This window comes from Spea bombifrons, chromosome 3 (assembly GCF_027358695.1).
Source record: "Spea bombifrons isolate aSpeBom1 chromosome 3, aSpeBom1.2.pri, whole genome shotgun sequence".
Lineage (NCBI taxonomy): Eukaryota > Metazoa > Chordata > Amphibia > Anura > Pelobatidae > Spea > Spea bombifrons.
The window spans coordinates 54,786,801-54,812,848 of NC_071089.1; the positions used below are offsets into that span (position 1 = coordinate 54,786,801).

At 36.3% G+C, this 26,048-nt stretch overlaps 1 protein-coding gene across 3 annotated transcripts in view; it reads right to left on the reverse strand.

Moving 5' to 3' along the window:
* SMOC2 (SPARC related modular calcium binding 2) overlaps nucleotides 1-26,048 on the reverse strand; it is an 87,324-nt gene that overhangs the window by 46,488 nt on the left and 14,788 nt on the right. For all 3 annotated transcript variants that reach the window (XM_053459557.1, XM_053459556.1, XM_053459558.1), the window contains exons 2-5: nucleotides 12,189-12,360; nucleotides 7,813-7,919; nucleotides 5,585-5,684; nucleotides 1,987-2,034 (exon numbers count right to left, since the gene is read on the reverse strand). In XM_053459557.1, the coding sequence (XP_053315532.1) occupies nucleotides 1,987-2,034; nucleotides 5,585-5,684; nucleotides 7,813-7,919; nucleotides 12,189-12,360 (427 nt within the window). The remainder of the gene's footprint in view (nucleotides 1-1,986; nucleotides 2,035-5,584; nucleotides 5,685-7,812; nucleotides 7,920-12,188; nucleotides 12,361-26,048) is intronic.

A 26,048-nucleotide genomic window follows, 5' to 3' on the forward strand; every position in this document is an offset into this window, starting at 1 on the left:
TTTGAAATATATGTTTATTAAATCTTTAAATGTCATCATTTACTTGTTTATTTGAACTGGGCAAATTCTTGCTTCATTTTCCATTAAAAGCTCCCAGTGAGTCATATTAAGACACTCACTTGCTGTGATTTGACAATAACTTTACTTAAGCTTCTTGTAATCACCTGCAATTACTCTTGAATGCCTGCTTGGAAATGTAAACAAAGCTAACATAAATATATGAATTTCCTTGGAAACAATCCTTAAAAACAAACAACAGTAAAAAGATTCAGCTATGAATGATCATATTGTAGCATACAACAAATTGGTAAATTTGTTTCCCTGCAAGGTGGGATTAGTTTGCTATTTTGCTTTTTTGTTCCTTCTTTACTCCTTTCTTTTCTGAAGATATGCATAAATATTACAAAATGTAACCCCTTCCTTGCTGATTATATTTTTTTTTAACCTCCATTTCTTTTTATGTTTTTACCCTGATAAATATTTTTTTCAAGACTTTCTGTTGATCGTCTAACATTTAGTATAAATGATATATTTTAAAAAACTTAAAATATTTGACAATATATATTTATGTATGAATTTCAGTCAAATTTGTCACATGTTGGATTTCTTCCTAACCAGCCCAAACCGTGACGTAATTGCCGGGGTCGTTACTGTGACTGGGCTTGTCTCTCTAGGGGCCCTGGGCGACCCCTGCAATGACCTGTTCCTGTCTCCCCGTTGAAAGGCCCTGTAAGTGCATGTGAGCATGAATGCCTAGTTATAATTGTATGTGGGCATGTATGTCTGTGTATAAGTGTATGTGAGTATGAATGCCTATGTATAAGCTTTGCTGAGGTTGAGGGTCAAATGGCAATTTTCACTGGAGCCCTGTGGTTTCTAGTTATGCCCCTGGGTCCAAAATCAAGGGAGTGGGAGGCCTCTGTATAATGGTTTCTTGTGATGAGCCCTGGCTTCATATGCTGTGCTCAGGGATTTGATGTCATATCCCGGCGCTCAGCACTGAAGCCACGCCAACTGCCTTTTCTTAAAGAAGATAGAAAAGTAAGAAGAAGAAGAGGAGGAGGGGGGAAAACAGACTGACAGAAGAAGAAAAGGTGGAGGAAGATAAAGTGGAGTTGCAAGAGAGGAGACAGAGACACATGAAAGGTAACACTGTGAGAGTGTTAGAAAGCATGAAGCATTATACAGTGATAGTAGTTATTCTGTACCACCGTCAATGTCTGGCTCAGTATATAGTGATGGCAGTTATGCTGTACTACCGTCAAGGTCTGGCTCAGTATATAGTGATGGCAGTTATGCTGTACTACCGTCAATGTCTGGCTCAGTATATAGTGATAGAAGTTATGCTGTACCACTGTCAATGTCTGGCTCAGTATAAAAGTGATAGACGTTATGCTGTAACACTGTCAATGTCTGACTCAGTATATAGTGATGGCAGTTATTCTGTACCACCGCCAATGTTTGGCTCAGTATATAGTGATGGAAGTTATGCTGTACCACTGTCAATGTCTGGCTCAATATATAGTGAGAACAGTTATGCTGTACCACTGTCAATGCCTGGCTCAGTATAAACGTGATAGAAGTTATGCTGTAACACTGTCAGTGTCTGGCTCAGTATATAGTGATGGCAGTTATTCTGTACCACTGTCAATTTCTGACTTAGTATATAGTGATGGCAGTTATGTCATAGTAAATATATTTACTTTTATTTTATTTTTTTTAGATTGAGTTGCTGTATTTATATATTTATGATTACAATTTATTTTCAATTGCTGCCAATTTTATTTAATATATATTTCATAATTATTTTTTTTCCACTGTTTAAAAATTAACTTTGTTTATTAGTACAAATACTAAAAAATAGAAATGAGGGGATGTACCCACAAAGGGGGTTTAACTAGGAAGACGAGTGGTAATGATATAGTTAAGATTTATATAAAATGAAACAGATAAAATAAAAATAAACTTGGGAGCTCAAGGAATTACCTGTTTTCCCAGTACCTTCTCTTTGTGGAACTTTGTCTGTCATTGATCCTAGAGATGAAAGTGATAATAATAGTTACTATACGGTCAGGCACATCTGAAAAAATCTATATCTTTTGTAACGTTATATTCATATATATTATAGGGGCAAATATATTTTGTTATAAATTGTTCCTACCTCAGTTTAATGGATTAGGAATCTTGCTTTTCTATGTTTTATAATGATACCTTAATCACAAATATATATTGATGTAACCCCTACTGCATATTGAAAACTATGCAAAAAATCAATTAGCTCAATTTGTAAACATCACTGATGGTAAACCTCATTACGATGAGATAGAAGCCACATAACACAATTGCTTTTCCAGAAATACTGCTGATTGAAATGAATGGAAATAGACAGAAGGTAGACATAATAACAAAAGTCATTTTTAATGAGATTTACAGACAGGCTAGGGAATAAGGTAATTACACATCAGTGTCTATAGTCTTTGCTTTCCAAATTGCTAAAGTGGTTTTTCCACAGATTTAAGGTTTTATAGTCTTATGACATAGTCATGTGAACAAGTTGTTCTGCATAAAGCACCAAGTAATATAATTCAGTATGCAATGCCAGGAAAAGGTACTTATTTTCTACACCAACGCGAGTTGGTCAAATAAGATAGCACATATATACTTGCTATAGTACAAGCATGAATCTTAAAAGCTGACATGCCTGACACGACTCTCAAAAAACATTATTAAAGATTATTTTACATTTCTGCTTCCAGACAAATGGTCATATGTTTGTCACTTTATTTAACTAAAACGTGGTTATATTTGTTACATTTGTTTTTTTTGTAGAAAATTAACCATAACAAACAAAACCCAAAAATAAAAAATCTTGACATTTTGTTTGACAATTACATCACAATGTCTCATCGCACTCTTAAGTGGGGCAAACATGATGCTATCATATATCATTTCATTTTTTGTCTAATTTTGTACTTTGGCATCTGTTATATGAGTTTTGTTTACCACTGCACCCTATAAATGGAATATTTTTTTGGCTGTCACCTTTTCATGACATAAGATCAAGCAAGTAAAGTCTATAGTCTATAACATTCTACCCAACATTAAAAGCCTTCTTTGTGCAGTAAAATTAAACTTTGGACCTCTTTATATGTAATTTTTTTCCTAAAACGAATAAACAAACCACTAATTAAATTCCACTTGAATGCTTTTTTTGCATGATTAAATTTATTTTGTTTATATTATTATAGTGTTTTGTTGAGCGTTAGGTAAATAACCGCCTATAAGAAAATCTAAGATTACCAAGTCATCTGACTTAGGTTTGTCTCACTGCTTCATTAGTATTGGCATACGGTTTAATTAGGAAAGAGTAAATGGTTTTGGATTTTCTGTGTCTTAGTAAACTGTTTTGTTAATATAAATGTATATATTGTATTATAATGTTTATTTTTATAGCAAGATGAACCATGTTTTACTGTAAGAGTCTATAAAAAAATGAGGCCAAATTTTTAAAATAAAAATATATTCTTTTGACCAAAAATATGCCATAAGAACGTTTAATAGTAACTGCCTACAGTGGGCATGCCAGTGGACAAAAATGAAAGAGGATATCTAAATAGTGGAAGCTATTTTTGCTACGCACAAAACCCTGATCCAAACCCAGTTAATGCTAAAATAAATTAGCACCCAGTGAGGTGCCATACATATACTACGTGTGTATCTATGTTATCTAAATGGCTTTGTCTCAAAACATGCAACTTCATGTGTGAGAAATCAATACTTGCTTATGTATATTGAAAATTAAGTTTTGGTTCTGCTATGGCTGTAAATATAATCTATTAACTGGAAATGTAATTTAAATTTTAAACTTACTAGAATACTTTCACTGCGTAAATCTACCTTAGTGACAGTCAGCATTTAAGAACAGAAAGCAATTTGTGGATCTCTGTCAAGCAGTAACCAGAATGTGGAAAAAGCAAGCATATCTCCTTTTTCCAACCTCAATGCAAGAGATTATGTGTGTATAGTCAGCCTAAATTTAGGCAGTTAGTTAAATCTTGTGGTTATTATGGTAATAGCCTGGAAACTCTGTCATGTGACAGTTAATATTCACTACAGTGACTTTTAGGGTTAGTTGGTATTACGCATTTGTAATATCACAATTAATGTACCATATTTGCTTGAATATGCTCTGAAAAATTCCCCTCGTTTTACATTCAGGGTCGTTTTAAAATCTGACCTCAAGTAGAGGTCTGACTATAAGACTAAGATCCAGATCCCCCGCAGCGCTGCAGGGGACCTGGATACTCCTCTCTGGCACTCAGTGAACGTGTTCGCAATGCCCGCAGACAACCTCCTCGGTTGCCTGGCACTTCCGCCGGGGCCTCTGTGACAGAGCACCAGCGTGACATGACTTTCTGGTGCTCCGTCATAGAAGCCCCGGCGGAAGTGTCGGGCAGCAGCAGAGGTTGTCTACGCACATCATGCCGACATCCACCGGCTGCCCCCACTAGGTACCAGGGGGTCTGGAGCACGGGGGCAAGTCTGGGGATGCATTGGTAAGTCTGGGGGGGCAGAGTGGCATATCAGAAGGGGCAGAGTGGCATATAGGGGGTAAAAGGCATATCTGGGGGACAAAGTGGAATATGGGGGGGTTTAAGGCATATCTGGGTGACAGAGTGGCATACCAGGTGGGCAGATGTGCATAACTGGGGTCAGATGTGCATAACTCGGGAGGCAGGTTAACAAATAAAAGGACATAATAGTTTTTATTAAATATGAAAAAATAGTTTACATGTGAATTAATATTTGCTATTAAAACTTTTTTTCCTATAAGGTAGTGTTATATTAAGGCTTTTTCTTTTTTTCCTAAATTAATATTGACATTTTTTTGGGGGGGGTCATCTAATAATGGAGGAAATACCGTAATATAGATTGGAACAGTGTAAGAACAAATAAGACATGAAACAAGATAAGAACGAACAATTAACGTGTTACCAGTATGTATTGGTGTAAATAAATAAAAAATATTAACTAATGGGTTACAAATTGAGATTCTGAAATAAATGAAACCTTTTACCGAAATTGCCAAAACTTACTACTTTATCTGTGAAAAATAATTGCACTGTATAAATCACAGTGTTTCTTTTCATTTTTCTATATATGTTTTAAACTGCATAAATAATGCAAGATAACATTTAACATCTATAAACCATGCAAAGTTTAAGCTTTGCTTGAACAGTGTCACAGTTATGCTGAGAATCACTTGTGACCCAATTTTCCTCTGCCAGGATCAGACTACAGAAGGAAAGTGGCCCAGGCCATTGGCTAGACACATTCAACCACAAACTACACTCTTCCAATCTAGCAGAGTGCAGCTACATGTATCCTCATTTGACAGATGGTCAGTCTGAGCCTGCTTCCTGTCCTGATTTTAGAACCATTCCAGTACAGTCTTTACTTCCAGCAGCAACGATCTTGTAATTTGTTTAACAATATGCTAACTAAGACAATTTTAAAAGTCTGCAATCTTTGAGTGTATATATAAATATCTTTGGTGATAAATCTAAAAATTATAACATCTCACCTGGGCAGCGAGGAGTTTTGTGAGCTACGGCTGTCCCACTTATTGGACGTCCATTGGGAGACACACACCAGCAGTAACCTGTGTAGCTATGACATTGGACCTACAGACATCATAATAAAATCACAAGAAAATACGTTTTAGTATTGATGCCTCCAGAGTTGTTATACTTTAAAAACAAAATTTTCAGTATGCTAAAAATAATTTTATATGTAACACAAAAAATATTTCATATAGCGAATGCTGATAATTGGTCAATTATGATACTTTGATGTTCAACTTTGACTCCCAATTCATGTTATACACAAGCAGGAATGGGCAGACCCATGGGAGCCCTCCGGGCTGGTCCAAAATTTATAAAGGGCCGGTCCAACACAAGGCTAATCACACACACTGTGCCTGAAAGAATGCTGTACAAGGAGTAAAAGTGCAGGTGTGGGTATGTACGTGTATGTAAGTGTGTGTGTTAGGATCAGTGTGTATGTCTAAGTGTGTGTTAGCATGAATGTGTATGTGTGTGTTGCGTTAAATGAGTAAGTGTGTGTTAGCATGAATGTGTAAGCATGTTAGGATGAATGTGTTTGTGTAAGTGTGTGTGAGATGGAGCATGTATTAGCATGAGTGCGTAACTGTGTGTTAGAGTGAGTATTTGTAAGTATGTGTGTTAGTGTGTGTTTGTGTTAGCGTGAGTGTGTATATGTGTTAGTAGGAATGTGTGGGAGTGTGTGTGGGAATATGTGTGCCATTGTGTAAGTAAGTTAATCAACAAGGAGCCGATGCAGCCACTTGGCTTTATCTACCCCATGGGTCAGAGGGAGCCAGCCCTCCCCTGTACACATGTGTTTTAATAATGGTGTGGCGTCTTGCACTCCTAATTAGGAGCAGCTGTGCTTCTTCATACACATGTTCTTCTCCTTCTCAAATGTGCTACCAACCATAATCATAGCTAGAATTAGACAGGCTCTTGTGCAAATATTTATCTCTGTCCTCAATTTCTGTACATACATGCCTATTAGTGGAAAGAATCAGTTTGACTATCCTTAGAGCAAAGAGGACAGTAAGGGTTCTGTCAGGCAGATCATTAGGTAAGATCATTACATTTATTTACATAGCGCCATCAAGTTCAGTAGCACTGTTACAACAGAGTCAGTAAAATATTTTAACCCCTTCTTTACTGTTGGTGTTTTGTGCCCAAAAACCTGACACTTTGTCTGCATTTTTACACTTTGTTTCCATAATGATGATTATCCTTTTTAATTTTTCATGCACCTACACAAATACTACTTTACTATACTTTAGAAGACAACCCAGAGTACGTCACTAGGAGCATTTAGACACTTATCACGCAAACCAGTTGGTCATCCATCCCTGGCAAAGGAAGCCGTAATGTTAATTTTTGTTGGTTTTTTTAGTGCCAGTAAGTCTAGATGATGAAAAGCCATCACAGAACCATGCCTTCGCCTTGTCTGTAACAGCTGCTGTGGGAGACCGTTATGGTTTTTCTGTACAGTGCCATAAGCCATGGTATAAAAAAAATACAAGTTCTCAAATAATGCGACACTTGTGTAATAGTTGTCCACATATGCATGATAAAGGGGTATCATGAGGCCCCAGACAACTTTACCAGTGGTCCATGTAGAATCAAGGCAGTATGGAGGATCTAAAAGTGATTCCTTCCCCTCATAAACCTGAAATAAGAAAGTGTACCCTGTACACTGGAGGTCTTATATATCGGTTCAATGTCTGAGGGTCAGACTTATTCTAATTATTCTGATTCTGCCAGCAAAGTGTAGGTCTGCTCGGCTATATAGAACTTTTAAAAAAATATAATTTTTCCCCCTACCTAGATAGCAACAAAATAAAGCAACCCAACCGCACTTCAATTGCCCCCCCAAAAGGTTTTTTCAAATAGGGTCTCCAACTGCCTCTTTAAGCAGGAACCTTTCTTATTTATTTTTTTTTAAAGTGTTCCTTCCTATTGCTTATGGGATTTGGATAACTGTTCTATGTAGATGCTTAAACTCTCTCCAATATGTATCTTTTCAGACAATCTTCTGATTATTAGAAGCTACTAAAAGTGGGCATGCCTAGGTGCGCGTTAAATTCAAGATGTATTAAGGATTTGAAAGTACCACGTGATAAATCTTATAATGTGTTTATATTAACCCCGATGATATCCAGCTGTAGGCCAATAGTTTTTTTTAAAACCAAAATAAAACAAGATTGCTAACCTGGTTGTATGTGCCATCGTCATTGCACTCGGGAATAAACACTTGCTGAAATTCTTTGCGGGCTTGTTCTTGAGTGTATTTCCTTTCGGCTACACATCTGGAAACATCTAGATATAGATAATGTGAAAATGTACATGGATTAAGCAATCATGCAATTACTTTCAAATAATCAATTTTATATTTCAAAATAACTTCTTACATTGCTGTGAGTATATGAAGATGCAGCCGGTGATCAAAATACCCAAACTGCTCTTGGTGATTAATGCACTGGGACAGTAGGACAGTGCCAGATAATTAGGACATGCAATGGACAACACTTTTCCTGTTTAGTGGATCATTCCATTGGTTGCTGTGGTGTTGAGAACACTTTAATGACTTGCAACATATATAAAACCCATAATTAAAATTTTTTGTCATTTTGTGACTTTCTTATACCAACAAAAAATGTATGAAAAATCTTATTCACTGTTGTTTGTGATTTTAAAATACTCCGCTGACTCTGCTGTAACACTGCTACGCAATCTGCTGGCAATGTTTAAATAATTGTAAGGTAAATGTGTGTATTCTGCTGTCCTAAGTTCCCTACGTGAATGTTTCACTCCACAGTTGGTCATACTTTAAGAATTGTATTATATGTTGGAAAAGTTCCAGTAAAAGGATGTTCATGAAGAAAATACACAATTTAATTAACTACAATTGTTTCAAAATTACAACTAATTCTAAGAAAAGACAGCTGCTGGTAATGCTAACACCACACACTTTGTAGACCAAGGTAACTAGAGGAGATCTGACGCTGAAGAACCTTTAACATTTCCATCTTGAACTCTAGTGCATCTATGGATGGACGTAATCTCTAAAGCACTAAATAGAATGTCTTTCATGTGAAATTTCTGGCATAGTTGTCTGTCTCTTTGCTACGTGAACCTGAGAATGAAGATATCACTATTGTTGTGTCTACATTAGCTGAAAAAGAATGTCATATTTAAACATTGCATACAATTGCTAACAATGAATGACTATGGTCATGCCTGCAATGGTTAAGCTCATTGCAACTGTGTAAGTTCTAGCTGAAATAACTTCATCTGTAACTGTCAAGAAGTTTTGTGGGATTCAAATACCATATATAAGACTTATGGTAACTCTGGTACAAAGTTAGAAAAGTGTAATTATCACCATGGCAACCATATTAGGTCTCAAAATAACTCTTATGCGTAGCACCACCTATTCTGATTTCTACTAAAGACTGCTCATGACGTTGACGAAAAAGGAGGCAAAGATGGCTTTACGGTTTGCGTCCTTGGTAGTTGTCCCAGCATTTCTAAACTACCCAAGTGCTAAAACCACCCAAATTATATCTCTACAATGATCTGGACCATTATTTATGGATTTTATGAAAGTCTGATGTAGTTTTACCGAAATGTTTTTTGAAGAGAAACAACATTGGTAGCCTCACTAAACCGAGTGTTTGGTACATGTATCCTACTACATCTATTCATTTTGGTGTACATGTGCAGTCTTCTCACCCAGCATAGCCTAAAGTAGTAAGTAAGTACCAGCATTCAAAAAAGTGAAGATTCACGCTCTCAGGTGCAGTACCTTTAAATTAAGCTTTTTTTAAATTTGATCTACACATCACTTTTTATCATATTGGATCATATTGGTTGTTGATCAGTTAACATTCATTAGAGCCTAAAGGCAAATATTCACTGGCATTTATCAGAAGGGCAAAAGGGCACCGCATGTAGAAGTGATTTGTTTCAAACATGCAAACTAAAGTAAAAACATATGGCCGCAGGTCACGGTCTAAGACCTAAAACGCAATTAGAAATCTTAAAAGGCATTATGAAAAGGTTAAAATCAAATGAATGCCTATTGCCAAAATACAACTACACACACACACATATATATATATATATATATATATATATCACAAGGTATCTTGCATTTGTTCTGATTTTTGTACCAGCCAGTTTAACTATTCAAATATCATACATTTTAAATTAGTGATATTGTAAATGTGACAAAAATTAGAGATTCATTTTAAGTACGTAGGTCACAAAAAATATATCTTTTTTAAATATGTCATTTTTTTGTCTCATTATACAGAACTACAGAATCAGTTTGCTTTATAGAAATAAAAGGAAATTAAATAAACATTCAAATAAACAAATTAATGTAAAAGTAATTACTCTTCTTGAGCTTAAATAATATATTGCACGAACTAACTGCACTCGGGCAGCTGGTATACCTCCCAATTAATACATTAAAATCAATCAGTGGAAATTTCAGAAGGCTTTAATCAAGCTTTCTAGAAAAACAAATAAACGTCAAGTGTTTAGCATTCCTCTGGACTATAGTTCTATGTAATTAGGTGACTTATGGTCTGAGCAGTATCTGTCTTAGTTGTATAGAATCCAAAATTAAGAAAATTGTCCTGAAATAAAACCCTTACGAAAAATTACTGCAGTTTTTTCTGAAGTAATACTGCAGTTTTTTGGACATGCACTTTTAGTGCAGTATTACTGCACATTTACTGTACTTTTACCTCATAATGCAAACCTACAGTTGCACTTCAATGTACTGCAGCTTTATTGCATTTGTACTTCCTTACAAAAATAACTGCAGTAAAACTGCTGTACAGTGAAGTACAAATGCAGTAAAACTGCAGTAAATGTGCAGTAAAAGTGCAGTATTTCAGTTTTTTCATGTCCAAAAATCTGCAGTAATTTTTCGTAAGGGAATTCCATCTTCTCTACCCAGATACCTAAGATTACCTATCCCTGGAGCAGTATTGTTCTCATTATATATCATTTTCTATATTATATATTATATAGAGTTTAAACGTAGAAAAACATTAATATCCCAGGATTGCATTTTTAATGATACAAGTATTGGTGAGAAGAAGTACAATTGTGTATATTTTGAAAAGTAAAATGTGGACACAAAGATGAAAACATAAAATGAATACAGAGGAAAAAGGGTTGTGTTCAATGGCGTATACTGGCTTGGGAGTAAGTTTAGGAGGGAGGCGTCAGCCCCTCTGCTGCAATCCATGAGTCATCAGGCTCCCCACTACACAGACATTCTGAGTATATATATATATTTCTGTATTTATACAAACTGCTATATACAGAAAGAGAAATTTGAGGGAAAATAGCTAAATTTATATCTGTCAGAAGGAGCATTCTATTAGTTTTCTGGACAATAACCCCATTTAGAAACGTTTGCTCCAGGACAACTATTTGTATCTGTCTTCATTGACACCTTCGATCTAGCATTTTGTTCCCTGTGTTTAGGATAGCAATCAATTGTTGGCTCCTAGACAATTACTGGATGGAAATATGTAATATTATGGAAATTAAACCATGTAATTTTATATTAATTAATTCAGTACTTTTCAGTTCAGTAATTATTGTTTAATAATATGTTTCCTTAAAATGATTGTATATAAAATAGATTGGTGCAATTTCTAAAGAGTCAGTGCATCTTTTTTTTATAACTATATTATTTTAAATATGCTAGATATAAATGTCTAAAAGTCCACCTCTCCTAGCCCATCCACAGCTATACCATCATGATAGATAATTTACCGTCTGTCTGCCACTAGCCTTCTGCCATTGCCTTCCTATGTTTTTCCTCATCCTCCACTTTATCTAAAATCATCTGGTTAGTGTTAAAGTAGATGTCTGTTAACCTTTCTGTCTTAAAAAAGATCAGAGAAAGGGTTCGTCTATCATACCTAGGAGGCAAAGCAATTGTCTTTCCATTACACTAAATAAACTACACAATACTACACATTCATTTTTTTAGCCTAATATATGATAAAGCTGGATGACAATTCATAGTTCAAGTGAGATTTTATAACACATTCAAACATTTTTTTGATGAGTTTAAGAAACCATTTGTACTTAAAGAGCCATTCAACTTTTTTTTTATTATTTATTATTAAAAAAAAACCTAAGCATTATTTTTAAAATGTTTAGAGCACTTATTTAAAAGATGTGCTGCATTTTCTCCCCGTAATCATCCAAGAGATTGTGCATAACATATTAACATATATATATTACATATATAACATACATATATTAACATATTATTGTTACTACATTATTTTGCTTTATTTCAATTATAAACCACTAGCAGATTATGTAGAGATGTGAGTGGGCATACAACGTTAATAACAAGGTCTACAGTGAGAATTTGGTTTAACTTCAGATCTTGGAGAAGATATAATTAACAATGAAATTATCAGTTTGGAGTGAAGTGAGAATCTTTTGCTGTAGAAGCTATAATAAGGTGACCAATTTTGCTTCTAAAAATAGCCAAAAAAAAATCAACCTGCCCATTTAAAATAAATGAGTAAATAAATGAATTACCTTTACAATTTCCTCTATATGCAATTTCCAGCTGAGAATCCTTGCACTTTGCACGTTGAAATTCACACCGAGAAAGGAATGTTCTTCCATCCGAGGCACAAAGAGGTTTAGATGGAGCGCCTGCACAGTCCAGACTACACTCCCTATCTTTATCCTGATCCACTCTCAGAAACTGAAATAGATACAATAAAAAGAAAGAGAACTATATTAGTATCAAAGTTAATTGTAACGTAGCATGATGAGTGATGACTGCTGAAACATCATTCTTACTTTCCATCTCCAAAACATTCGAAAATCAAATCATTTTTTGCCCCAACTTTTTTAATACAAGATTCCAATCTGCTGTGTATTGGTGTGCTGCTTTTCCTGCATTCACCTAACAAAATAATCTTTAAAGGAACATTTGTTTGCCTTTATTTTCTTTGCGAGGTACAGTCTTCTACTAGATTCCAGTAGATTCCAGTTGTCCTAAACATCAAATCACTTCTTAAAATAGAAACCAGTGGAGGTTGCAGGAGGATTTAGACAGCGTTGGGGACTGGGCAAGAATTATGCTAAAATAATAAAAATGCAACCTATAATATGAATGGAATATCCTTGGGGAAAACTATAAATGAGAAGGATTTAGGAATAATGGTAGAAACAGACTTGACAACAGTGCACAATGCCAGCAAGCAGCTGCAAGAGCCAATAAGGTTTTGGCATGCATAAAAAGGTATTGATTCACGGGAGGAGGATATCATCTTGCCTCTTTACAGGTCAATGGTAAGACCTCACCTTGAATACGTGGTACAATTCTGGGCACCGGTCCTTAAAAAGGACATTATGGAACTAGAAAAAGTGCAAAGGAGGGCTACAAAATTAATAAGGGGATTGGAAGATACTAGTTATGAAGAGACATTAAAAAAGTTACAATTATATACACTGGAAAAATGGCGTCTAAGAAGGGATATGATAACATTATATAAATATATGCAGGGCCAATATAAAGAGCTCTTCAGTGACCTGTTCATTAACAGAAATGTACAAAGAACAAGAGGTCACCCTCTGAGACTGGAAGAGCAGAGATTTCATAGATGACAAAGGAAGGCATCCTTTACAGTGAGGACAATAAAGGTATGGCATTCACTGCCAAGGGAGCTGGTGTTATCAAATACATTAGATGCCTTCAAAAGGGGTCTGGGCATTTTTTACAAGGCTATAAATAGAATTAATATTTTAGATCCAAGGATAAGTCTGATTGCCTTTTGGAGTCAAGAAGGATTTTTTCCCCCTGATGGCAGAATTCAAAGTAGCTTACTTAGGGGGTTTTGCCTTCTTTTGGATCAAGAGTAGGAAGGTTATGTAGATGGGTTGAACTTGATGGACTTAGGTCTTTTTTCTACCTTATGTACTATGTAACTATGTATATCTGGTATAACATTACAAAGTGAAATTCAAAAAGCTCAAGAACTTAATTGTAGATATTGGTGTGGAAGAGCATGGGAACCTAAAAAAATGTGACATATAGGATCCAGTGTACACAAAATTCAAATAATACTGAAAAAATCCACAAACTGTCAGAATAAGTGGGGCTAAAGCAAAGAGAAACAGTAGCAGCAAAGGCATCTCATCAATAAGGTGGTTTCCAACAAACAGTTCTATGTTTGGTGAAATATTTGAGAAAAAAGGGAATTGTTTGCATAGATGCATAGGTTTTTAAAACCCATATCCGGTGGCTTTTAAAAAGATTATTGTAAAATTGTATTTGAAATACATTTTGAAGACTGTGAAGATTTTAGACACATGTAGGTACTCATTAAGGAAATGAATCATTAAGTGGATAATATCTCACCACAGTGTGTCATTAATCCTTAGTTTGGCAATATTTAATCCGCTATATGATTCATTTCCATGAAGCACAAGAGCTTAACACCTCACCTGTAACGCTGCCTGCCTATTACATTATGTAGACGATGTATAATATGTAGACTAAATATATTGCATACGTGTATGTGCACATACAGATGATTTATGAATGGAAAAACTGAAGATGTTAATAAATTCAAAAACTATGTGCGTATAATAGGTACATACATGCTGTGATGAGTTTGTGGAATTACCAGGAATAATGTTATTAGGATACGTGAATTACAAGTAACTATATGATCATTCTCCCGTAACTCTTCTTTTTTTTTCTTTCTTTTTTTTTATTAAATGCTATTTAATTAGAATTCCACAGATACAACAATCAACTACGCAAAGCTGTAACAATAAATGGATCTGCCTTTGTCACATAGAAGAACATCCTGCACAATACAATTTTAATTAGTAACCGTTCTGTCCTCCAGTCACTGTAATATTGTCGAGTGTGATGTGAGAGTTTATGGGAATGGGTATTGTGGGCCAGTCCAATCCATTAGTAATTTAAGGTTGTGTGTATGTGTCTGTCCTGTGTCCATCTCGTTCATAATTATTTGGCATCGATCATGCTGCTTCAGCAGTTGATGCATATACCATGAAGTGGTTTGTAACGCTATACATAGTGATAAAGCTGCTCAGGTGTATTTATTTTGTTTTTGTTCCTGCTGTCTATGATGATTTGCAAAAGAGGTAGTTTAGTTCTGCGTGAATATTGTGGTGGTGCTGGTTCAATCCAATGGTGGAGGATTCTTTTTAGTGCAGAGCATTTTAGTTTTGCTCATATAGTATTGTGTAAAAGCTAAAATATTGCATGATTTGAGCTGAGATGTATTAAGAGCAGAGGATGCATAGGCTTGGATTTGTCTCCAACAAGATTGTATGTTAGTGCATTGTCAGAGACAATTGTCCGATGTTGTATGACCCATTTTGAATCTGGGTGTAGGTGAGATATGTGCTCTGTGTGGGATCTTGCACAACATATGCCTGTAGAGTAGAGAAGGAATGGTGTTTCTCGTATGGTTATAAGCCTCAAGTGTCTTTAACAAATACATCTGGAAATTTGATGAGCCAATGTTTTAATCCTGTAGTCATTTTCACATTGTCTGAATGTGTGTGGATTAGATGAGGCATTGTTGAATTGCAGCAGCCCACATGGGAAGTTGTCTTTCCTCGTACATATTACTGTTTATTCAGGTGCCCCTGGATCATGAAAGAGATCACGGATCATCCTCCGCTTTTATAAAGACGTCCCTCATGGTCTTACTTATCCCTTACTGTTAATCCTCCTGACTAAGATTCCAGGGAAAAGCGAGGGGATGTAATATATATATATATATATATATATATATATATATGTTACACTGTGTACCATTGACTTTGGTTCTATTGTTAACAATTAGTCTGTTAGGTGATTTAGCAGTAAAATTTTATGCTTCACAGTGGTTCACGTATTGTCAAATTCATTTTACATGATGCAGGACACATTATGGCAAACTGCAGCCTGTCAATATATTCTGTAAGTTTGAATGATTATACCAAACTACATTATTCAAGTTTGTGCCAGGAACATTTAAGTCTCAAGAGACACAAAAATGCTTTGATGGTATTGTCACGTAAAAAGGTTCTGTGTTGTTTTTATGTGAAGAAACAATAAAATGCCAGATCTGCCAAGTAATTGACTTAGCATACTAGAGAGTACAATAAACGAAACTGCACCTTGAAGAACACAAATTTTATTATTTGACACTAAATGAGCCACTGGGGTTTGGTAAGCTTTTAAGTCCAATGTAAAAAAGCAACTTTTCATTTTAAAATGTTTTTGATTTATGAGCTAGGAACAGTAGGTGGTAAAACCGTAGATGGAATTCTCATCATATATCCCGAGGCAATTTATTTATTACACACGACTATAGTCACGCTACTCTGAAGCTAGCATCATATATATTTTATGTATATATATATATATATATATATATATATATATGATAAATGTTATATATATATATATATATAACATTTATCATATATATATATATATATATATATATATACATAAAACATATATGATGGATATATATATATATATATGTCTTCTGTGCATGCTTCTTTCTTGATTAGCTATGTAAAAGTACATTTTGAATAAACTCAAAAAATTAAGGTGAATACTCTGGTTTAAAAAATAAACGGTATATGTGTTGTTTAGAGAAGTACGAAAAAAATTAATAAACCAAACTTTAAAAGTATACATCTTTCAGTATCCAAAGTAAATTTGACATGGCGCCTGCTGTGTATCAAGTGTCAAAGTAAGATTTTTTGCACTCAGCTGGCATAAAGAAGTATTGTGCCAACGCAGGTCTTTGTTTTGTCAATCGGTGTCAAAATATAGGTGTTTTCTTCACCGCTAGTAGTGGTCTGTATACATACAATTGATTTTTATTTGAAAAATATGTCTCCAGCTCCAATATTTCAAACATATTCTAAGAGAAAATATCAAATTTCAAAATTTAAGCCATTCACTAATAATGCTCTTTTTTTTGTTTGAACACAGCCGCTAATTCCCAGTGTTTGGGTGACAAATGCTTAAGATTAAACATAAAATGTTTATTCAGCTGTCCTACACACGGTAAAAAAAAGTGTGAAATCCAATGTTTTTGTGACCCAAATAAACAAACAACTTCACTTCATAGACAAAGTTTGTAAACTATATTCTTAGACAAATATAGCAAAACAGTTGCAGGACACAGATTTAGTTCATCTGTATCTGTGTTTCTCGTCCTATGATTAGAACCAGCAACATATTTTGTCACCCAAGAATCTCCAGCGTATATATTTATAGTTTGTTTTACTCACTGTACAGCGCTGCATAATCTGTGGACACCATATAAAAAAAATAATATTATGTGAAACACTAGCCCATTTAGGCCTGAAAAACATCATTATATATATATATATATATATATATATATATATATAAATATTCTACAATATATTGCATACAATTAGTGTAGCTAATAATAATATCCCTCATTTAACTTTAATCGACTAACCTAAAACAATGCACCCGCCCAAAAAATTAAAAAAAATACATATGTTATATGTATACAGTATTTGATGACGCTATATAAAACAATAAATAATAATAATAATATACTGTATACTATTAGAACAGATTGAATTATTGTAGGAGCTCAAATATGATGGATGACATGGGTTTTTTATGTTTTTCTATCCCTAAATCTAACCCACCTCCCAGTCCACCTCTAAATTCTAAGTAAAAAAAACTTTCTCTCTATATCACATACACAAAAGTTTCGTTTTGTGTGATTGGAGAATCACAACATTCACAGTGCTTGCCATTGGCTAATTATAAATATCATGTAAGATCGGTCAGTGTTATTGGTTTGCGTAGGACTGCTTCACTGTAGGTGTGGTGTTCACCCAAGCGCCCTGCTTTCTTGAGATCATAACATTCCATGCTCATGCTGTCATGATGGATGTTACGCATGATGGCATAGAATGTTATGGTAAATGAAAAGGTGTTAAGCATTCCCCGAAAACTGGGAGTAAGGCAAAGTTTTATGTTACTTAAGAATAATTTGGGATGTGTTGGGGCATTTAGTTGTCCTGGGATTTGTGGTTTTAATGCTACATTTAGTTAAATTCAGCAGAGTCGGTGGGAGGTAGCAATATTCGAATTAATTTATATATTACATTTTAAAGGTTCTGAGGTACCACCGAGCCCTTCACAAGTACTCCAAGCAGTATATAAAAAAAAGAGTATACTCAATCTGACAACTAGTTGTAAGGTTAACGACCTACCACATAGACTAAATAAACTTGTTTTGTAACACCAACTGTTTATTGCCACAAATCATTCTCCTTAAGTGTTTGCTTCTATTACCATCTTTTTTATCCTAATCCAAACCACATTGAGGTAAACACATTTTGTAATTTTGTGTTTCCGTGATGTTGTACTTATAAACATGCTGAAAATTAAATCCCTTTGTGTGCTGTCTGTTGCTTTTAAATCTAATCTTTTGTTTTTCTATGAAAAATCATTTAGAGCGTTACATCTTATAAACACTCAAGATGATGATTGAACAAACAAGTGGATCTGAATGGAGGCCTTCAAAGAAGAAGTAAAAAAAAAGTATGGCATGCAAGTTAAAAGTTGGTTAGTTGTTCTAGTCCCAAACTTAAAATAATAGTCAATAATGTCAATAAGTATTTTGTTAAAGGCCACAACAAGCCTCACTGTCATACCAGCAAACAATTCTTTTCTCTTTCTCTAGACAAGCAAGTGACAATCGTTCATGCCCATCCGGTCTACTTTGTCTCTTACTCCCTGCCCACTTTAGATTATCTAGGGATAACCTCTATACATGGCTAGTGTTTCCCCACACTTGACTAGTCCCATCCTTTCATAGGTCACTCACCCAGAAGAGGGAGAGTTCCAGGTAGTCTACTCTGGGGCGTTTCCAAGTATGGCAATTGCTCTCCAGCCCAGGGTTTGTGTTATGCCACTAGAGCGATTCATATATCCCATAAGCTGTCATTTAAAAATGAATGGCATAAGTCTTCAGAACCCATTTTCATGTTCTCACTATGATTACCTGATTAATATAAACAATCACCAATCATGTGGAAAGTGAAAATATGTAATAATATAGATACTCCCCAACAAGCACTGCAGCTCCCAACCAACACTCCTCAAAATGTTCAGAAATCAGTACATCAGAAATATGGGGCGCACCCATATTTCTGATGTATGATTACCTGATTTTAAGCAAACCTTATACCTTTTGTACTATATAAAACATATCTGTAACATATTGTGAACTTAAAAATGATAACTGGAATAAAGATTATCTTGAATATGTATTCACTGCTCCTCTGGGTAGAACATATAGGGGTAATTACCATACTTGGGAAGTTTAAGGAATAGGCTCTCCCTATCCTGGGTGAATGGCTTTGTGAAGAGACTGGGTCAACCATGTTTGGAGGTGGGACAGCATGTATGTGATTAAAACATATTTTGTTATTATCCAGAACACATTAAAATGCTGGTGTCACAAGACACTTTATACCTTGTAAAAGTATGATGCCCTACTTAAGGATTTTCTAGTTGGAGTCAATTGTTTTCTATGATAAAACAGATCTGAGCCTTGAAATTAAATGTGAGAAAATACTTATTTTGTATTGTTTCAAATGTTGTAAGCAAGTGAAACATACAGATATACAATAAGCAATCATTAAGGACACGAACAGTCATGCCAGTGATTACTTTGACAAATGTATTTACATCCTATAGAAATATAAACCTTAAACCTGCCAATTCGAGATATGCCATCAAGTCCGAAAGACTAGTCTGTTATAAAAAATGCTGGCAATTTTTACATATTTTTTCAAAGCATCATGTGCCCTGGGGTCTGCTGATTATTTTCACAAGCTTCCAATGAAATGCTTGGGTGAAAGAAATGTCTGTAGATAAAGAAAACATTATGTGAATAAATGAATATTTACAATTCTAGTGACATATATGGTTTACACTGTATAAGAAATACCTCTCTTATGAACTGCATATCATATTAGCCTCTCCAAAAAAGAGCTTATTATAATTAAAATTCAGTTATCAATGCACTTTCAAATTGTAAATCACTTAGCAGATTGTCACATATAACATCTGGATCAACATAATACGCTCAGTCAGTTAGTTAAATGTAATACGTGCCCTTATGCAAGCAAATGGCATAGTTCAGTTGTATGACTGACAACTGATAGAATGCAATATGTAACCGAGTTGTATATTTTGTAAGATCGTTCTTGACACAATGAGCGTTATTCATTAAATTTACTGAAGTGTTTGTGCTGGCACACTCTTGTATAATTAGACATTTCTATGTGTAATTTACAGCTGCTTAGAGTTTTGCTCCAAGACCCTCTTGTACCCAGTTTTATTTTTCTTGAAAATGTTGCCGAGTATACATACTGTACTGTACATTGCAATCGGACATGAGAGTGCTCAACATTGCCTTTTTCATTTAACGGATTACAAGAAAGTAGTAATACAAAAGTGATGTTCATTATCAATAACTGCATCTTTTTACTTGGAAAACTCCATCAACTTACAGTAAAGACATAACATACAAGAGTAAACAGTTTTGATGCTAGTAAGTGTTCTATCCAAACATTATCTTACTAAATTCTAGGTGGAAAATAACCATTTGCCACAGGCCAGTGGACAATGCAATGGATGTAGGCAGTCCAAAACTTTACTTAGGGCAAGCTTATATGTCAGTCAGAGCCGGCCTTAAGTGTTCTGGCACCCTGTGCGGACTACTCCTCTGGCGCCCCCATCCCAAAAAAAAAGAAAGGAAAAAAATCTCCCCCCTCTGCCCCTTCTCACTATCTACCTCCTCTGCCCCTTCTCACTGCCTTCCCTCCTCTGCCCCTTCCCACTATCTACCCTATCTACCCCCTCTCCCTATCCTTACTTACCTTGTTGCCGGAGCCCTGCGGTGGGAGCGGGAGGCGTCTGTCTTCCTACTCTGCCGCGGTGCGCGCTTCACAGCTGAACATCGGCACCACGACGGAGTCACGGAGAATGAGGGGCGCCGAGCGGTTGCTGAAAACTTCACGAGCGACTGCTCGGCACCCGGCCCGGGACTTAAATTAAAACACAGTTTTTTTTTTTTTGTTTTAACTTTATTTCATGGAGGATGTTAAATAAAGTTTTAAAAAAAAACAAACAAAAACCCCCCAGATGTTTTAATTTATGTCCCGGGCAGGCGCCCCTGTTGCCATGGCGCCCTGTGCGGCCGCACAGGTCGCACACCCCTAAGGCCGACCCTGATGTCAGTAATTAGTATGTCCTCTCCCGGGATGCCTCATAGCCCTTAATCTGCTGGGATAGGACCTTAACAAATTCTCAAACAAGTTAGTGCCAAATTCCATGTTAATACTTGGCAATATCCAAGTGAAGTATCTCTTTCTTGAAGCATAAGAGTCTCAGCTGCATCTTTCAGAACTACTCCAAAATGTTCAGCCATATTCAAATTGGATGAAGCTCCACACCATTTAGATATTTTTTAAAAAAATCAATTTCGCTTTGGTGCAACAAATATTACATTGGATTTGTCCTCAAACATGATCCTTCTTTATAAAAAAAATTCTTCATTTCTTCATTTGGATCAAGTGTGTTGTAAGGGTTTCTCAGAAATGGAAAAATGTTTCTAGGATGAGTGCTCTAAAACACTGTTCATCCCACATCCCCCCTCGTTCCTTAATGACCCACTTTAGGCTTCTCACAGTGAAGCATACAAATATGCCAATTATTTTTTTTTCTTTTTACACTTCTTGGAATTGTTCATCACATTCAATATTATTGATATCAACACATTAATTACATACTACAACACAATAATTGCACATAAATCCATCATTTCTGAGCATATAAAGGAATTAGCCATATTATTTATCACAAAGTCTATAGAACCCCAGCAATTGGTTGTTTTCCATCCTTTAGACTTAGTATGGCCATTAAGAAAAATCAATTTGGTGATGGGGTGCCCTCTTTTCATACTTTATGATCATAATACATTTTTGTCGACAATCTCTTTGACGCATTGAAACATAATTTTATTAATCCGATAATTAAAATCAGTAACTTATAAGTGATTTACATTATTAGCTTATATTGTTGGCAATTGTCTGCTACCAAAGTGTATTTTATTGCATGCAAATGCATACAAACGTTAATTATGTCTAACACGAATTGGAAAATAAATCTGTACTATGCCTACTGAGAGAGGCAAGGGAGGAAGTGGTTCCTATCATGTCTGGATAGTGTGTAGTGAGTGGATTACCCATTGCTTTTGTCCCACTTTATTACCGAGCCTCATCACTGGTCTTACCCCAAGGACATAATGTTGCCACTGCTACCCTGCCACCTGTTAATGTGCACTAGAGCCAGTGTTCCTGTTTTCTGGGTTTTTTATGTGTTTGTGTTTTTTATTTGCATAAATCTGGCATTGTGACATCTGTCACATCAATTATGTTCTTTTTACATTGCTTCATGTGATATGTGAGAAGAGAGTGTTTTTCCAAAATTATTTGGAAAGGATATACTAATCCTCTATTGTTCCACTACATCATCACGTAAACCTAGCTGCAGACCACCAGAGCAAAAGTTTGTGGGAAGATCTGGTTGCAATATTTAGGAAGCCAAAAGAGTAAAACCTTGCTCTAGGTTTTATAGAGACAGCTGCACAAAATATGAATTAAAAACACATGTAGACTTAATGCCTGAAATAGTAGTATTAAAAAGTGAGTACAAAGTAATTGTATTATTTACCACAGTTTTAACTCAAGGGAAGTTATCATTTCCTACAAAAGAGTTGTCTTTATATGTTATATTTTAAGTCTTTTTAATCAGAGCCATTAATTACTATTATTAATCTTTAACTCCTGATATCATGGGGGTCATGTAGTCAGTGAGAAATATTAGCTGACTTCGCCCTCAGCAGACTTCCACATAATACATAAGGGCCATAAGCTGGAAGGGGACCTCATGACTATAGCTGGTTTCTGGTTCACACTGCTCCATTTAACATAGGCAAGCCAGCCATATGTCTAGCCCCCTGGTAGGGCCATGTATAAGTGTGGGGCTTGTGGGAGTGGTATGTAGCTACAGGAGGAGGTTCTTTAGGAGCTAGGTTTTTTAAGGATAGGGCCCCTTCCCTAGGCAGCTGTTTCCTTTCCTGAGCCACTCAGTAGCAGCTACCTGTCCTCCCTCCCCTTAGTTTTAATTCTGTGGTGTATGTGTATGTCTAACTTGTTTTTCTTCTGTCACAGCAGGCAGGGAGCGTAGGTCCTTTTGCCAGTCTGGGTTGGCTTTTGGAAAGATGAGGAACCCTGGTGATAAGGTGCATAAGATAGAGACTAAGATATTGGACGTGCCCACTGAGCTAAGAGAGCCGGCTAGTGGTTGGCATTGATGGTTTTGAAGAAGTAATAGTATTGTTCAGGTATAGTTTTTTAATTTTATGGCTGGGTTAGGTTGTTTTCTGGTATTAATAAACATGCTGTGGCCTATTTATACCAATTGCCTCGTGTCCAATTTGTGGGTAGAGGGCTGGTGGTTTGGCATGAGTGTGGGTTTGGTCATTGTAACTGTTATGACGGAAACACAGTCCCCACTTCCTTCATATATGAACCCAGCTTCAATTAGGCCCAGCCCACCATTTGTTTGCCTTTGCTGTTACCTGCCAGAGATAGTTGAGAGATAGTTGCCGAGTTGTTGAGGAATTATGGGCCCCATGATGTCTCAGCAAACCACAAGGCAAATTTATTTTCTTTTGGATGCTGATCCTGTTCCACAATAACTTGAAAGCTACCTCTTGGCTTTGCATGTGTTATGCCCATATATGCATGGTAAGAGTCATATGATGTATTTGAATGTAATGTTTGACTTCCCCTTTGAAAATGCACAAGTATTAGACAGGAATATGTATACACTCATAATGGTGAGTTTTAATAGATGGACAACACGGCGCTTCTCAGTAAATATTAAATATACAGCGCTACTTTACCGTGCAGTCTACCTCAAACTGAGACCCAGGCACACACATCAGTAAAGGCTCTGCCACACCAACACCCAGGCATACACACAAGACAGGCTCTGCCATGCCGACACACAGGCACACACCAGGACAGGCTCTGCCACACCGACACCCAGGCACACACACCAGGACAGGCTCTGCCACACCGACACCTAGGCACACACCAGGACAGGATCTGCCATACCAGCACCCAAAAACACACACACCAGGACAGGCTCTCCCACACCGACACCCAAAAACACACACCAGAACAGGCTCTGCCACACGGACACCCAGGCACACACACCAGGACAGGCTCTGCCACATCGACAGCCAGACACACAAACACACCAGGACAGGCTCTGTCACACTGACACCCAAACACAACATAAACATTTTTATTTTCTAAACTGCTTTGTCATGAACCCCCCTTTTATATTTTTGTTCTTGTGTATTAATGCCCCAGCCAGGCCTCCCTTTTGTATTGATAAATGTGTTTCCCACACAACCTTGTGTAACGCCCTCCCCTTTGTGCATTTACACCCTTGTGTATTGATTAATGATCAATTGATTAATGATCAATTGATTAATGTGATGTCCCCCCATCTAGACCTCTCTTAGTATTGATTTATGTGATGTCTACTAACCATCCCCCCTCTCTTGTGTATTGATGATCCCACCCCTTTTGTATTGGTTAATGTGATGCCCCCCCATAACCTTGTGTATTGCCCCCAGCCAGCCTCCCCTTTAGTATTGATTTATGTGGTGCCCAACCACCCTCTTATCTATTGATGCCCTTCACTGCCATGTGTATTACCCCAGCCACCCACCCCAGTTTACATTGATTTTGTAATGCTAAAACCCAGCCACTCCCCCTTTTGTATTATTTAATTTTTAATGATGTCCCAAGGCAATTCCTCCTCCCCCTCCTTTGATGTCCCCTTTCCTCTATGGGCCCCGGTTTCCTGGTGGGCCAGTCCAACCCTGCATCTGGGGACATGTCCGGGGACATAATTTGTCTGGGGACGGTGCCCTCAATCCAGGAACTGTCCGCGGAAACCAAGGACGTCTGGTCACCCTAGTCTACCTAACCTTTTCCACTTTAGCGTGCAGTCCACCTCAACTTTTCTACCTTAGCGTGCAGTTTATCTGAACGTTTCTGACTTAACGTTATCATTAAAAAACAATGAACAATATTGTTTTAGATAAAATTTTATAATTTATATTTAATTTTATAACATACGAATAAAATGTATTTTCTTTTCAATCCATTATAGTTAAGCATGCCGTATGTCCTCCAGAAATGATCTTCTGCATCCTTTCTTAGCACTTTCCAGCAAATGTGATTTAGGTGTGATTGAAACAGCTCACTCTCATTTTCTTCAAAATGCGTCTTTTGGCATCCATCCATTCAGTTGCTGGCGCGTTTACTCCTGTCACTGGATCCACATAATTTTCTCGATAGTTTACTGTAAAATGGCTGTAACCAATGGCATTTAGATTTCTATATGCAGGCCATTCTTCGGAATGAATCACTGAATTTGTTTCGCATCCAGGCTGAATGATTGGTATAAGAGTGTTTCTGTCACGCTGTTGCACATAAAATATTGACAATCAGAGCCTTAAAAAAAACTGCATTCTCTCCTGTGCAGATTTTTATAGAAATCTTTTAACAACATTTTAGCAGGATTATACTCATACCTGAGGGGGGCGGGGGAGTGTTAAATGGGGGGCATAAGGCATTTCTGGAGGCAGAGTGTTCTATGAAATGCCTTTTAACCACCTTAATGCCACTCTGCCTCCAGAAATGCCTTTTTAACTCTCTATATGCCACTCTGCCTCCTGAAATGCCTTAAACCTCCATATATGCCATTCTGCCCCATAATATGCCTTTTAACCCCCTTAATGCCAGAGTGACATATAGGGGTATAAGGCATTTCTGGAGGCAGAGTGGCACATAGGGGGTCAAAAGGCATATCATGGGGCACAGTGGCATATAGGGGGTATAAGGCATTTCTGGGGCAGATGTGCATAACTGGGGGGGCAGGTTGGAAAATAGAAGGAAATAAAACCAAAATATTTTTCTCAATCATAGCTTTTATTAAAAAAAATAGTTTTCATGAATTAACAGTTACTGGTAAAACTTTTTTCCTATATTTCTTATATTCAGGCTTTCTCTTTTTTTTCCCTAAATTAATATTCAGATTTGGGGGGTCATCTTATAATCGAGCAAATATATATATTCTATCTGTATTGGTGCTTCTTATTAAGTAAGTAATTCTGGAATTTGTTCACCGAATTAAAAATACACATTGCATCTTTAAAAATATATATATATATATATATATATACGGTACAT